At 41.6% G+C, this 14,000-nt stretch overlaps 1 protein-coding gene across 1 annotated transcript in view; it reads left to right on the plus strand.

Moving 5' to 3' along the window:
• Positions 1–1,371: 1,371 nt before the first annotated feature.
• The window catches only part of LOC134496782 (integrin alpha-D-like), a 36,892-nt gene continuing 24,263 nt past the window's right edge, over positions 1,372–14,000 (plus strand). Inside the window, exons 1-8 of the mRNA XM_063302494.1 lie at positions 1,372–1,408; positions 3,184–3,289; positions 4,256–4,359; positions 4,773–4,837; positions 8,087–8,201; positions 10,118–10,248; positions 11,665–11,798; positions 11,976–12,129. Coding sequence (XP_063158564.1) covers positions 1,372–1,408; positions 3,184–3,289; positions 4,256–4,359; positions 4,773–4,837; positions 8,087–8,201; positions 10,118–10,248; positions 11,665–11,798; positions 11,976–12,129 — 846 coding nt within the window. The remainder of the gene's footprint in view (positions 1,409–3,183; positions 3,290–4,255; positions 4,360–4,772; positions 4,838–8,086; positions 8,202–10,117; positions 10,249–11,664; positions 11,799–11,975; positions 12,130–14,000) is intronic.

Below are 14,000 nucleotides of genomic sequence, written 5' to 3' on the forward strand. Positions count from 1 at the left end.
AGCCTTATTGGCTGGGGAATTCTGGGAGTTGAAGTCCACACATCTGCAAATTGCCAAGGTTGGGAAACACCTTCATTCAAGTATTCTGCTTATAATTAGCAAATGGAACACCAGAGGCAACACCACAGTGGGAAGAAGTCAAAAGAAGAAGCAAATACAAACTAGCATTAAGAAATAAAGATTTATTCTGATGCTCACTATATCCACCATTTTTCAGGGTTGTCTTTGGTGGCAAGCAAATCAAGAGCAATCTCACTAAATTATTCCCACATCGTTTGTTAGCCAGGACTCCGGTTTACTGTATAAGGAATGTAAAACATTCTTGCACAAACTGTTAATTGGTTTTCCTTGATGCATTCTTCCAGAAAGACTAGCTAAAAACCAGGAAACTGTTTTTCATGGTTTGTGTAATGCTACATCCATATCAGGAACCTGGTTTGCTCCTACCTAGTAATACAAAATCAGAAGCCAAGAATAAACCCTGGTTTATGATTCTGCTGGGTAGAAGAGCAACATGGCAGTGACCTGTGTTCTGCTCTGTATTTTGAGACAGTTTTGAAAGCATTTTCACTCACTTTTAAATTTTGTATTCCCTTATTACTTTTATTCATATGTTTAGCTGCCCTGAGTTACTTGGTTAAGATGAGCGGCCATAAAAACCAGCTAAAAAATTAAAAACAAGCAGAGTTTTGAGAGCATAACACAGGCATTCTCATAAAATTAAGATTACCACATGAGGACTGCAAACCTCAGATTGCCCACTAGATGGCAGTAAAGATTTATAGTTTTAGCTATCTCTTTGCTGCCACCTGGTGGACAAGCAGAGTTTTGCAGCTCCAATCTGGCAGCCTTATTGTTACCTATCTCTGACATTTTCACTGCCTGCCTGGATGCTGTGCATGAAATCTGACATCATGAAACCTGTTAATCTTTAAGCTGTTCCTGGACATTTCATGGTTTTTGCTGCAACTAAAACAAAGCACATCTATGCCTTTGCAAACCAAAAACTGGTTTTGATTTGAGATAGGTCTTGGGGGGCAGGAAACAGAGAGGGAATAGAGACTAGGGGACAGAAGAAGAGGAAGAAGAAGTGTCCTGTTTTAACTTAGTCACACTAATTCTATATCTAGTTTTGGCAATAATCTTTTCTGTACTCCCCTCCTGTAGCATTTCTTGCCTTCTCAACCTGTTTTAGTGCTGGTTCCCATTCCCCTCCCATCCCTTGAGGGCTGGACTTTCTTCTTAGCATGAAAATAAAACCTCTCTCTGATTAGCCCTTACAGCAAATTCCCTGCAAGGCGGCCTCAGAGTTTTTATTTTCTTTCCTTGGGGACCAAGCTGACTGCAGGCTAAATTTTTATCCTTCCAGGCATGGATCTTCCATCAATGCTTTTCTACCTGGGCACAGGTGAGTGACAAGCAAGGGAAATCAGGGCATTAGTTGGGCACCCACGTCCCTATCTAACAAGCGAACTTCTTTGCCTTAATTAAGGTCCTAAAACTAAAGTGTGTCGTTGACCTGTAAAGTCCAGTTGCAAAACGCAGCAACTTTCAACCAGAAGGTTAGCATTTCCCCTCTGCCATAGCAGTCATTTAAAAAGATTATTTGATCCTACCCCTTTAAAACCGACTAGCTGCATTGTCTGCTACAAGCTGCCTTGCCTTGTGGCTCCACCACCAGGTTCACAAACCTTCCTGTGCTAACAATGGCTCAGGGCAAAGCAATTTATAACAACTTTCCTTGCTTCTCCCTATCAAAGGGGGAAATCATGATGCCACATCCAGCCAAGGGAGTAGAAATGTGAAACTGGTAACTTTAAGACAAGAATAGAGTACATTTTGTAATTGTTTTAAGTTGGAGCTGTGCTTTTTAGCTAAAGCCTCTCCAAGTCATTTATTAGAGTTCAAAAGCACTGGTCTTTAAGGAGCCTGATTTCCTGATTCCTGGTTGTGAAAAGTATCCATTTTTACTACTGTGCCTGCTTTAAAAGAAGCTGATTAGAAAAGGCAGTAGATGTCAAAACTGTCACTCTGCGTGGTTTTGATTATTTAAAATAAAGCTAAGTAAAAGAGAATGGGATAGGAGTGTGTAAACTTATTCACGACCGAACAAAATGAATTCTTCTAGTGAAAATGAATGGTAGGAGATACATGCTAGCCAAAGGGAAGAAATTAGAGATGACAGATTAGATAGATAGATAGATAGATAGATAGGTAGATAGATAGATAGATAGATGATAGATAGATAGATAGATAGATAGATAGATAGATAGGTAGATAGATAGATGATAGATAGATAGATAGATAGATAGGTAGATAGATAGATGATAGATAGATAGATAGATAGATAGGTAGATAGATAGATGATAGATAGATAGATAGATAGATAGATAGATAGATAGGTAGATAGATAGATAGGTAGATAGATAGATAGATAGATAGATAGATAGATGATAGATAGATAGATAGATAGGTAGATAGATAGATAGATAGATAGATAGATGATAGATAGATAGATAGATAGATAGATAGATAGGTAGATAGATAGATAGGTAGATAGATAGATAGATAGATAGATAGATAGATAGATAGATGATAGATAGATAGATAGATAGATAGGTAGATAGATAGGTAGATAGATAGATAGATAGATAGATAGATAGATGATAGATAGATAGATGATAGATAGATAGGTAGGTAGATAGATAGATGATAGATAGGTAGGTAGGTAGGTAGGTAGGTAGGTAGGTAGATAGATAGATAGATGATAGATAGATAGATAGGTAGGTAGATAGATGATAGATAGATAGATAGATAGATATAGAAAAACTAATACAAACTAATATAAAGTAAGAAGAAGAAAAGAAAAAGAAAGAAATCAAAGAGAAAGAAGTACAAGAAAGGGAAGAAAAGCATGCTGGCTGCGAAATTCTGGAAGCTGAAGTCCACATATCTTAAAGTTGCCAAGACTGAAAAACACTGCTTTAGAGACTTTATGGTTCTCTAAAGCATATAAGAGCTTTTAATGGTGACAGCAAAAGACCAAGATTATAAAGGCACCTCTGGCCCAATGCCTCTGACTGAACCTTGAGAAACAGCAAGTTGTGTTTGTGTCCTCATTGTTTGGGGAAGCAGAAATGTGGAACTTAAGAGGTACAGTCAAAGTCGCTTTATCTCCAACAGTATTGGTGCCATGGTGCTATGGATTCAGCGTGGATGTGGATACGCCAACTATCTTCCAAGGGCATAGCCAGAGTTTTGGGATAAGTATTGCCCAGAATGGGAATAGGTAAGAGGAAAGTGATTTTTGAGACCCACTACAAAGCTCAGGATGCCTTGATCTAACTTTCGTGTTCTATCCTTACTTCTTCCCTGCCTGAAAGTTCCTGTTTCTGGAAGCTGAAAACTCTACATTATTTTACTATTTCTCCTATGCTGTTCCCTGTGGGCCTTCCTGATGCCAGCAGTCTTCCAGTGGTTATAAAGAAATTCAGCCCAGGATTGCAAAAAATCAGGGGACTAGTAGCACCTATTCTGGCTAACACATTTTATTAAAAGTCCTAAGCTTTTGTGAGCTGCAGCAAACTTCATCAGATGCAGAGCATGGCCAGACTGATGTAGAATACTTTAATTAAAGTACACGAAGGGAATGTTAGGTTAAAAAGCACAGCCTTAGCTCTGCAGCAATTCCAAGGGCCAGTTCATAAAATGAACCTGGAGAATATCAACATTCTGGTGCAATATTACAGATGATCCCCACATTGTTAGAGAGGCAACGGAATTCATGCAGTTCCAAATAATTTAAATAAGGAGGAGGCTATTAAGACGTGACATTCATGCTGAGTTCAGTTTCAGATTTGCTCTGAAGAATCTGACAGCGCAGCTAGCAAAATACTAGTGCATGTTCATCGATGCACCTGGCAATTCCCAGAAGTCACTTCATCAATAAAATAGTGGGTGTGAAAATCTTTGTATTTCTGTTTATGTTACGGTATTATTTCTAAATCTGCATCTCTCTCTCTCTCTCTTCATCTATCATCTACCATCTACCATCTATCATAGTTTTCCCCCAGATCAGCATAATATGTTCTGCGTATTTTTGACAATACATCAATATTACCCTATTGGCTTCTCTCTTTCCTGTTCTTCTCCATTCGCTAGAGACCACTAATCTTGTATATACTGCATCATCAAGAGCCAACTATGTTGAAGGGGTTGTGCAAATCTTAATCATCCTTCTGTTCTCTCTTCCCAGGGTGCTTATCGGGGCCCCATTCGAGACAGGAAAGGTGAACGAAACAGGCAAACTCTACCAGTGCACCTACCCTTTTGGTGACTGTAAAGAGATTAGCATCCAACGTAGGTTTGAAGACCCCCTTGGTTTCCTACCTGGGTGGTTGCGTTCAAGGGAAAGAGTTAGGTTGGGAATTGGAATTCTGCCCCTTTGCAAGGACTGGAGAAGGAACTGGCCACATTCCTGGGTATCTTTCAGAGGAAAGAAATTCCATCTGATTGGAAATTCAGAAGAATGGAGAGTGAGACCAGTTCCATGAAGGGTGGCACGTTATGGTCAGGAGCTGAGCCTAGTTACAACAAAGACTTTAAGCTTTGGCTGAACTACACAAGGTTCAGGATTGTAGAAATGAATTATTTGGAGTCCTTCCTGGATATTTTTAAAATTGTAAGCTCCTAGCTGATAGGGATTTATGCTGGAAGAAGTACCAAGTACACTGGGGAAGTGTATCATCTTCATCAGTGTATATTTCTTACAGGACCAAGCGATGCTTTCAATATGTCCCTTGGTTTGTCCTTGGTTGCTCTGAATGATCAGGTCCTGGTAGGTATATAAATGCCCTACTCCTAGTCTGTGAAATGAACTTGCATACATAATTCTTTCCATGAGATTATTTCTTTAATACTGCAGAATACAGGAGGGAAACTCCTGGTGTCCTGCTTTCCATCTTTGCTACTGTTATGTAAATTAAAAGGTTAAAGCTGGAATAACCAAAGACCATCCCTTTGGGACTGTACATGCTAATTACCCATAATATTGTTTCCAAAGACTCTGAAAAGGTCTGGGCCTTTTGCTATATAGCAGTGTTTCTCAAACTTGCCATCTTTAAGATGCGTGGACTTCAACTCCCAGAACTGCTGGATGGAGAATTCTGGGAGTTGAAGTCCACCATCTTAAATTTGCCAGGTTTGAAAAACTCTGCAATATACAGTAGATATATGTGGATATATATGGATGATGTAAATTATTGCCTGTTTTCATATCTCTTTCCCTGCCTGCCTGCCTTTGTCCTGTTTTGCCAATTAACTATTTTTTTTAATGTTTGCTGGTGTTTAATAAATAAATATGAAGCTATTTTTTTTGCTAGCTGTACTAAATGGTGTGTGTGCTTGCTTTGATCTGGAAATAGGGGTTGACTGCGAGTTTGCTAGGTGCAAACTAAACTGGAAATTACAGTAATTTTCAAAGACTGTTAAGAAATTTTCAGCGAGGCTGTTTAAGTTGGATGAAGTATGAAGATTTTAGCTACTGTTTTATATGATTTTATGTTAGCTACTGTTTTATATGATTTTATGTTAGCTACTGTTTTATATGATTTTATGTTTACTGTTTTATATTATTTGGAGGGAGGAGAAGTGTTAGATGCCTTGAGTGCATGGAAGGAAGGGAGGGAGGAAGGAAGGGAGGGAGGAAGGAAGGAAGGAAGGAAGGGAGGGAGGAAGGGAGGAAGGAAGGGAGGGAGGGAGGAAGGGAGGAAGGAAGGAAGGGAGGAAGGGAGGGAGGGAGGGAGGGAGGGAGGGAGGAAGGAAGGAAGGGAGGAAGGAAGGGAGGGAGGAAGGAAGGAAGGAAGGGAGGGAGGGAGGGAGGAAGGGAGGGAGGAAGGAAGGAAGGAAGGAAGGAAGGGAGGGAGGAAGGGAGGAAGGAAGGAAGGGAGGGAGGGAGGAAGGGAGGAAGGGAGGGAGGGAGGGAGGGAGGAAGGAAGGAAGGAAGGAAGGAAGGAAGGGAGGAAGGGAGGGAGGAAGGAAGGAAGGAAGGAAGGAAGGAAGGAAGGGAGGAAGGAAGGGAGGGAGGAAGGGAGAAAGGAAGGAAGGAAGGAAGGAAGGGAGGAAGGGAGGAAGGGAGGAAGGAAGGGAGGGAGGAAGGGAGGAAGGAAGGGAGGGAGGAAGGGAGAAAGGAAGGAAGGAAGGAAGGAAGGAAGGGAGGAAGGGAGGGAGGAAGGGAGGGAGGGAGGATGGAAGGAAGGTATATTGACACTGGGTCCTTAAAGATAAATACTATCAAGGCAGCTCACAAAAGAATCATTTCACAATTAAGTGATGGCTTTTAAATCTCACCTAAAAACAAAGCAACAGCTAAAAGTTCTTTTACCCAGCACCGAAAATTTCATGATTCACAGCTGTGGAAACTTATTGTCCCTTGCGGAAAATATTCCACCAATAGGCCTCCACAATGAACAAGTCCCTTTCTCTATTTATGGAAGTGTTGTGTTTTAAACCTAGGATAGCAATAATAAAATTCTAGCTCAGGAATTATTACAGTATTATTCTTAAGTTGCCCTTTGGCAAGGAAAGGGATGTTAATATGACATACCATTAAAGCCTAACACCCCACCTCCCAAAAAGTTTATTTTTAATGCCAAAATAAGAGAGAAAGCAGTAGTTCAGAAGCAGAAAGCAGAGCTAAAAATAGAATTAATGTACTTTCTCAGATGGACAACCAAGGGCTGATACGGTGTTTTGCTGACATCTGCCGTGTGTGTGAAATAAGCTGTCAGACACAAAGGTATTGCCTCACTGGGTGTCAGTGTTTCTCAGCCTCGGCAACTTTCAGATGTGGCTGGCTGGGGAATTCTGGGAGCTGAAGTGCTGGAAGTTGCTGAGATTGAGAAAAACTGGTGAGAGTTTTGCTGCAGGCTAGGCTGCGAAGACCAAACATCCGGGAAGAAAACATTTCTGCTGGTGCCAAGAAAATGAATTTGCCAGGAATCAAGCTTGCCTTGGGAACATCTTTACCTCTTTCTCTCTCTCTCTCTAGATACAATTTTTATCTGTAAAAGGTATTTGTAAAACTGGAATTCTGGTCCCATGACTGTCCCTGAACTAGCATATCCACATATCCCCCACGTTTTGGCTCAAAGATGCCACACTCACTGTTCTTTAGAGAAATTTCCATATAACACATTCTTCCTTTCATCCCCTGCCCATAGCCAGGGAGTGGCTGTGGGATGTTTCCCCCACTGGCAGGAAATCTTCCCACATAACTTTGTACCTGAACTTGTTTTACCATAAACTGTCAGGACCTCACCTGTCCTCTTTGACAAGGCCAAGTACAGGTAGTCCTCACTTAATGACCATTTGTTTAGTGATGGTTCAGATTTATGACAGTGCTGAAAGAACTGACTTACAACTGGTGCTCACACTTACAACCATCACAGTGTTCCTGTGATCACATGATCATGATTTGGGCACTTGGCAACTGGTTTGCATTTATGACCGTCGCAGCATCCCATGATCATGTGATCGCCATTTTCAACCTTCCCAGCTGGCTTCTGGCAAGCAAAATCAATGGGGAACTGTGTGATTCGCTTAATGATGATGTGGTTCACTTAATGGTCATGGTGATTTGCTTAATGACTGCCACAAAAAAGGTGGTAAGATCAGGTTGGATTTGCTTAATGACAGCTTTGTTTAGCAACTGAAATTCTCGTCTCAATTGTGGTCATTAAGCAAGGACTACCTGTAGAGACCAGTTACGTAGACAGAACAAGTGTATACAAGATACCACCCTGTGGACTGGAGGATAGCATTTTAAACTGGCCAGATGTTCCTTGATTTGAAATATTAGAACAGGATGGAAAATAACTATTATAGTTGTTGAATTTCTATGGCCAAGGAGAAGCTCTGATTATCTGCATCAGGTGCCAAAATAGCTTTGGGAGGGAAAAAGGGGTGTGGCTTCCTACTTTGCCTCAAGCAGCAAAGATGCCTCTGCTTGCCCCTGACCTGCCTTCTGGAGGCCAAGTATGGAGAATTTGGTTTCCATTTTGTCTTCAGTGATTTCTATTTATTTAAGGTGTGTGGCCCCACTGTGCACCGGGCCTGTGGGAAAAATATGCATGCAAATGGCTATTGTTTTCTGCTGGATCAAAATCTGCAAGAAAAGGAACGCTTTCCAGAATCATTGCCAGGTAAGATCAGGAAGGAAGGAAGGAAGGAAGGAAGGAGGGAGGGACAAAAGAGATTTAACCACTCAGAGTCATTGCACTACTAGATGGGTGGCAAAGAAATATGATAAATAAATAATAAATAAATAATTTTTGGGGAATCACACTTCTTTTTATTTTTGTTTTAACAGTAGGTTTTTCGTTCTTATAGTTTAGGAGTGTGAAAGTTAATATATAACCTAAATATTCATACTTCCTGCATGTAGACCCTGAAATTCTAATAGAATCTCAAAGCTGGGTGAATGAGCATTAAAACTGGAAATCAGTTCAATGAAAACAAGTGATAGTTATTAGAATTAAAAAATCCAAACTTCCCATAACTTGATAGGTCTAAGCTGGCAATGACTGGCTGGGAAAAAACCCCGAGGAGTCACAGTTCAATGAAAATGTATGTTATTTACAGTGACTACTTTGCAGGAGAAGAGCAGCGTTCGTTTATGGTAGCTAAAAATCAGAAAGAGTTTGGTAGCACCTTTTCTGGCTAACAAACTTTATTAAAAGGCAGAAGCTTTTGTGCAACTTTAAGATGCGTGGTCTTCAACTCCCAGAATTCCCCAGCCAGTGGCTGGGGAATTCTGGGAGTTGAAGTCCACGCATCTTAAAGTTGCTGAGGTGGAAAAACACTGGGTTAGGCTATGCATCTGATGAAGTGACCTACAGCTCACAAAAGCTTCTGCCTCTAATAAAGTTTGTTGGAAAATGCACTGCTAAACTCCTGCTTCCTAGTCTCTATGTAGCTTTCTCTCAAGAAGATGGAAGTAGTTGACCATTGCCTTGTATTGGGATTTTTTTTTAATGTCCCACTCCCGACTACTGCTGCTGTCTCCCTTCCAAGTGCTGTCCTGATTCAACCCTGCTTAGCTTTTTTGAGATCAGTGAAGGTCATTAAGTACTAGTCTACTGAAGCACTGCCACATCTGGTACTATATTTATATATGTATAAATGTATATATGTATGTATGGTCTGAGATTCCTCTTCCCAGATGTAGAAACAGAGATGGACAGCAGCTTATTTTAATCGTTTTTATTCTCTCCAATTTGAACGAGGCAACGCTGCCGATACTCTGCACACTTGTATACTTCTGATTTCACTGTTTTGGAGAAACTAAACACTGGCAATAGGAAACAGGAAAAGCTCCCTTACCTAAGCAAAACAGAACTGAATATATGCATTGCAAATGTAGATTCCTCTTTTCAATTCCTTTTAACTCCCTGGGAAACTACCCTGATGTCTCTGTCCCTCTGTTCAAATTCCCTTTTCCTTAATTTCTATTTGCCTCACAAACAAGTAGAAAGGAGGAAAACAAAAAAGCCCAGGAAAACACACATCTCCTGTGTATGTTTTCAAAAGATGGTTTGTGTCATATTATGCCATTTAATTATTCACATTTAAACCAGTGCCCTTAATAATAAATAAGGGGAAACTAAGCATATAAAACAACGTAAGGAAGCCACATTTCTAAACAGCCCCCAAAATGTGATTCCTGCGGAAATCATGACACAGCATGGACTTCCTCACTGGTGGCATATGAATATGGTGGCTTCCAAAATAATCTCTAAATTAGAGATTCTATCTTGCATGGAATAGTCTGAGCATGCATGGATAAATCTGGACTTGGATTGTACCTGGGGCATATCAGCCAAAATGTGCCAAATTGGTTTTACAGTTAGTAGTAACTTCTGCATCAGGCATGGATATGACTAAGGTTGGTAACTAAGTCTGTTCTTTCCTTCTCTTAATAAAAAGTGTTATGCGAAAGCCTTAACTGACCAATGCCATGGTGGGCAATGGAGGTTGATACTGATGGGCCTGGAAAGGGAATAGCATGATGGGTCATATAAATGTATTTGTGCTTCTCTCTCCATATATTTATCATCAGAATGCACCCCTCATCCAACTGACATTGTCTTCCTGATTGATGGCTCAAGCAGCATCCAGAAGGCAGATTTTGAAAAGATGAAGCAATTTGTTTCTGAGGTCATCGAGAATCTGTCTGGCAGAGATAGCTTGGTAATGGACATGGAGGGAGGGCCATGCTGCAGGCCCGCCTTGCCCAATTCTCCAGTGATCTGGGCCAAGTCACGTCCCAATCCATTGCTATCGAAGTATCACTTCCTCCATGTGTGCCCCTGTCATTTGCAGTGGTTGCTAACAACATTTTCTATTGTTAGTGCTATTAAATTAAAGGGTTAGGGTGGAATGGTGGACTGAATGCCTAATGCAAGCCCCATCCATTCTCTTGCCAATTTTGACACCCTTCTCCAGACATTCTGCCTCTGCAGGATATTAGTTGTCTGTTAATTATTGCTCAATTGTTAAATCCACATAGAAACAGGAGAAAAGTTGCTCTGTGGCTGAGTGAATGTCATGATGAAGAATACTGCAGGTTCATTCTCCAGGATCTAAAAAGTCAAATGGCACTTGGTGGAAAAGATCCATGGGGGAAGGTTGAAAAAAATCAAGATGAGGGTCATGAATAGAAATAGAATAGAAATAGAAATGCTAAATGGGCCAATATACTTTCCCAGCAAGACTACATCCTTTCTCCTTAAATGTGATTATTCTGCATATATTTAAGCCCTGCATAATGCATATACATCCATTAAGAAGCTAAAATTGTCTGCCTAAGCTTCTGGAACAGAAAGAAGGATGGATGGATGGATGGATGGATAGATGGATGATCAGTGGCAGAGTTCAGAGTAGAATGCTGGGAAAGTCACTCACAGAAAATGGTTAAGTGTGGAGATTAGATAGAAGATAGATTGTATAGTAGATTACTATTTTTATTCATGATAGTTGCTGACACATTTTTAAAATAAGGGTTTGGGGGAGCTGTCTTTCACCAGTGATGTTCTGGCCTGGGTGCATTCAAGATAAGGACATCCAAGGCGCTGGTTTGAGTAACCCTGACAAGGGTCTGCTAAGTCCCTCTGAGTCTTTACTGCTCAGGCAGTGATGGTCTCTGGCTATTCTGCGAAGCACTGGGAAAAACCCAATACATTTACACCATTTATAATACAAAGACTAGGGCTTCAGTCAGGTTTAAAGTGATGTTTATTAGCAATAATTGTGAGATGTTATTTTATCTTAATTTTTTAAAACCTCAGATGATAAGTGCTTTAGAACCACAGGCAGTGGAGTGCTGAGTTCAACCAGTCAATATAATTTCCTTTATGAAAAAGCATTGGGAGGGCATAAGAGGTCTTTTCAAAAGGATCCTTCTGTTTACATCTAAATTTGGCATTTCAAGTTTGGATTTTGGGGAAGCTGACTACATTTGCCTGTGGCCTGAATAGACCTGCCACAGTTGATAACTTGAAAAGAAAAGTGTTCTGAAACAGTATGTTTCCATTCCCCCATTATCCTTCTGAGTGACCCTCATGCAGAACACGACATATTAACCATATGCTTCTTTTCTTGCACCAGTTTGCTCTCATGCAGTTTTCAGGGAACTTCAGGGAACATTTTAATTTCAAGAGTCAAAACCCCGCACGCCTCGTAATGGAAGTGGAGCAGCTGCATGGATGGACCAAAACAGCCTCAGCCATCCGCAAAGTTGTGTAGGTTCTGTCCCTCCCGCTGAAAATCCTTGCTTTCTGCTTCTTCTCATTATTAGTCTTCCCTCTCCTTCTCTCTCTCCTTTCTCTTCCTCCCCCTCTTTTCCACTGGTCGGTATTCTTGGAAAATATTACAGGAGCTGAATCACAGTTCGCTTTTCCTTCCCTTTTTGACTCTAGGAGGGAACTGTTTATTGCAGAAAAGGGATCCCGGCATGGGGCGATGAAGATCCTGATTGTGATAACCGATGGAAGCAAGAGGAACGACATTGCTCAGTATTGGCAGGTGATACCAGAGGCTGAGCAAGCCGGGATCATCCGTTATGCTATCGGGGTAAGGATCTTCTAAGGAGCCCCAGTGGCAGAATATGATTAGTTTTGTATTTCAGTTACATTGACCACCAAGAGACACCATGTTACCAGCTTCATCCTTACTGGGAATGGTCACATGCAGGTAGCCAGATGTTGTTTGGTGGGGTTCAAACCCTCTACCCAGAACTGAACCCACAGCCCTGTGGAATTTAGATTATATACAGTCCATTAGCTTTAGGAGCTATCCAGCTTTTGGGAATCACTACAGTAGTTGCAGGAAGAGATACTGCATCTAGAGCAGCCTTTCTCAACCTTTTGACCCTGGAGGAACCCTTGAAATATTATCCAGGCCTCGGAAAACCCCTGCACAGTCAGGCTCAAATATAGGCCAGAAGTTACAAAATTATTACAGTATATTCATTTCATGGGTAGGCCTGTAGATATGAATTAACAGTGTTCTCAAACTGAAAATAAAGGATGAAACTTGCCTCTTTAATGTGCAGTCGCGCAAATTTGAAATAATTTTTAAAATAAATCGCGATCTCCCAGGGAACCCCTAGTGACCTCTCATGGAACCCTGGCTGAGAAACCCTGATTTAGAAGCTCTCTAGATTGGTAGATACAGTCCATCTCCTCAGGGCCGCAACTAGGGGAGGGCAAGCGGGGCACGTGCCCTGGGCGCCGCGCTGGGGAGGTGCCAAAATGAGTGCTGGGGGGGCGCCAAAATGGGCTTGGAATCCATGTTTGCCCCGGGTGACACAGACCCTAGTTGTGGCCCTGCATCTTCTCTTAAGCTGTTAGAGCAGAGAGATACAGATGTTATCTTATGTCATGCTTCCATGTATGGGGCTTTACATGACTTCCATTCTGCCCCACCCACCTCCCACCCCCAATATTTTTACCCAGTGTATATCTTGTGTGGTATTTCAGTTATACTGACTACTAGGAGGCACCATATTACTGATTTCATCCATACTAGGAATCATCAGGTGCAGGTAGCCAGATGTTATTCTAAAGGGTTCAAACCCAGTAAGGATGAAACCAGTAATATGGTATAAAAATAGATAAATCCTACTGCTCCAAGGGTGGATGTGCTTTTCTATTTCACATGACTCATTCAGAAGCAGCTTACTTGTCTACACGTTGTGTGAATGTTTCTGTGCATATGGATCTGTCAGTACTGTCTTATCAATCAGTTCTAGCAACTCCTGGATTCCCCCCACTGCCCCCCAGGAATGGTGGAAGGTCCCCTGTGCAAGCACTGAGTCATGTCTGACCCTTTGGATGGACGCCGCTTTCATGATGTTTTCTTGGCAGACTATAGAGCGGGGTGGTTTGCCATTGCCTTCCCCAGTCGTCACCTTCCCCAGCAAGCCGGGTGCTCATTTTACCGACCTCGGAAGGATGGAAGGCTGAGTCGACCTGAGCTGGCTACCCGAGAGAGAATCCAGCTTCTGCTGGGATCAAACTCGGGTCGTGGGGAGAGTTTCAGTTGCAGTACTGCTGCCTACCACTCTGCGCCACACAAGGCTATTCCCCAGGAATAGATGGTGGTAAATGTGAAGGCAAAACTCCACATTTACCTCTCTATGTTTTTAGAGTTCGATGAAGCCAATTGGTGGTGGTGGTGGTGGAGTAGAATTCAACTTCCCAATCTAGCTACAGCCCTGGGATTCCTAATGGTCTCCCATCTAAAAACTAACTAGGCCTGACCTTGCTTAGCTTCCAAATGTAAGCCAGATTGTGGGCCAGATGCTGCCAAAAGCATTGTTTTTTGTTTTTGTTATTTTACTTGAAGTATGAAACACAGAGTAATGTGTGGTTTGGTTCTGAGTCACCTTCAATGCTTAAAAATATCTGACATCCTAGGAGAGCAGGCCAGAAACGAGTAGA

This window comes from Candoia aspera, chromosome 4 (assembly GCF_035149785.1).
Source record: "Candoia aspera isolate rCanAsp1 chromosome 4, rCanAsp1.hap2, whole genome shotgun sequence".
NCBI classification, from domain to species: Eukaryota; Metazoa; Chordata; class Lepidosauria; order Squamata; family Boidae; genus Candoia; species Candoia aspera.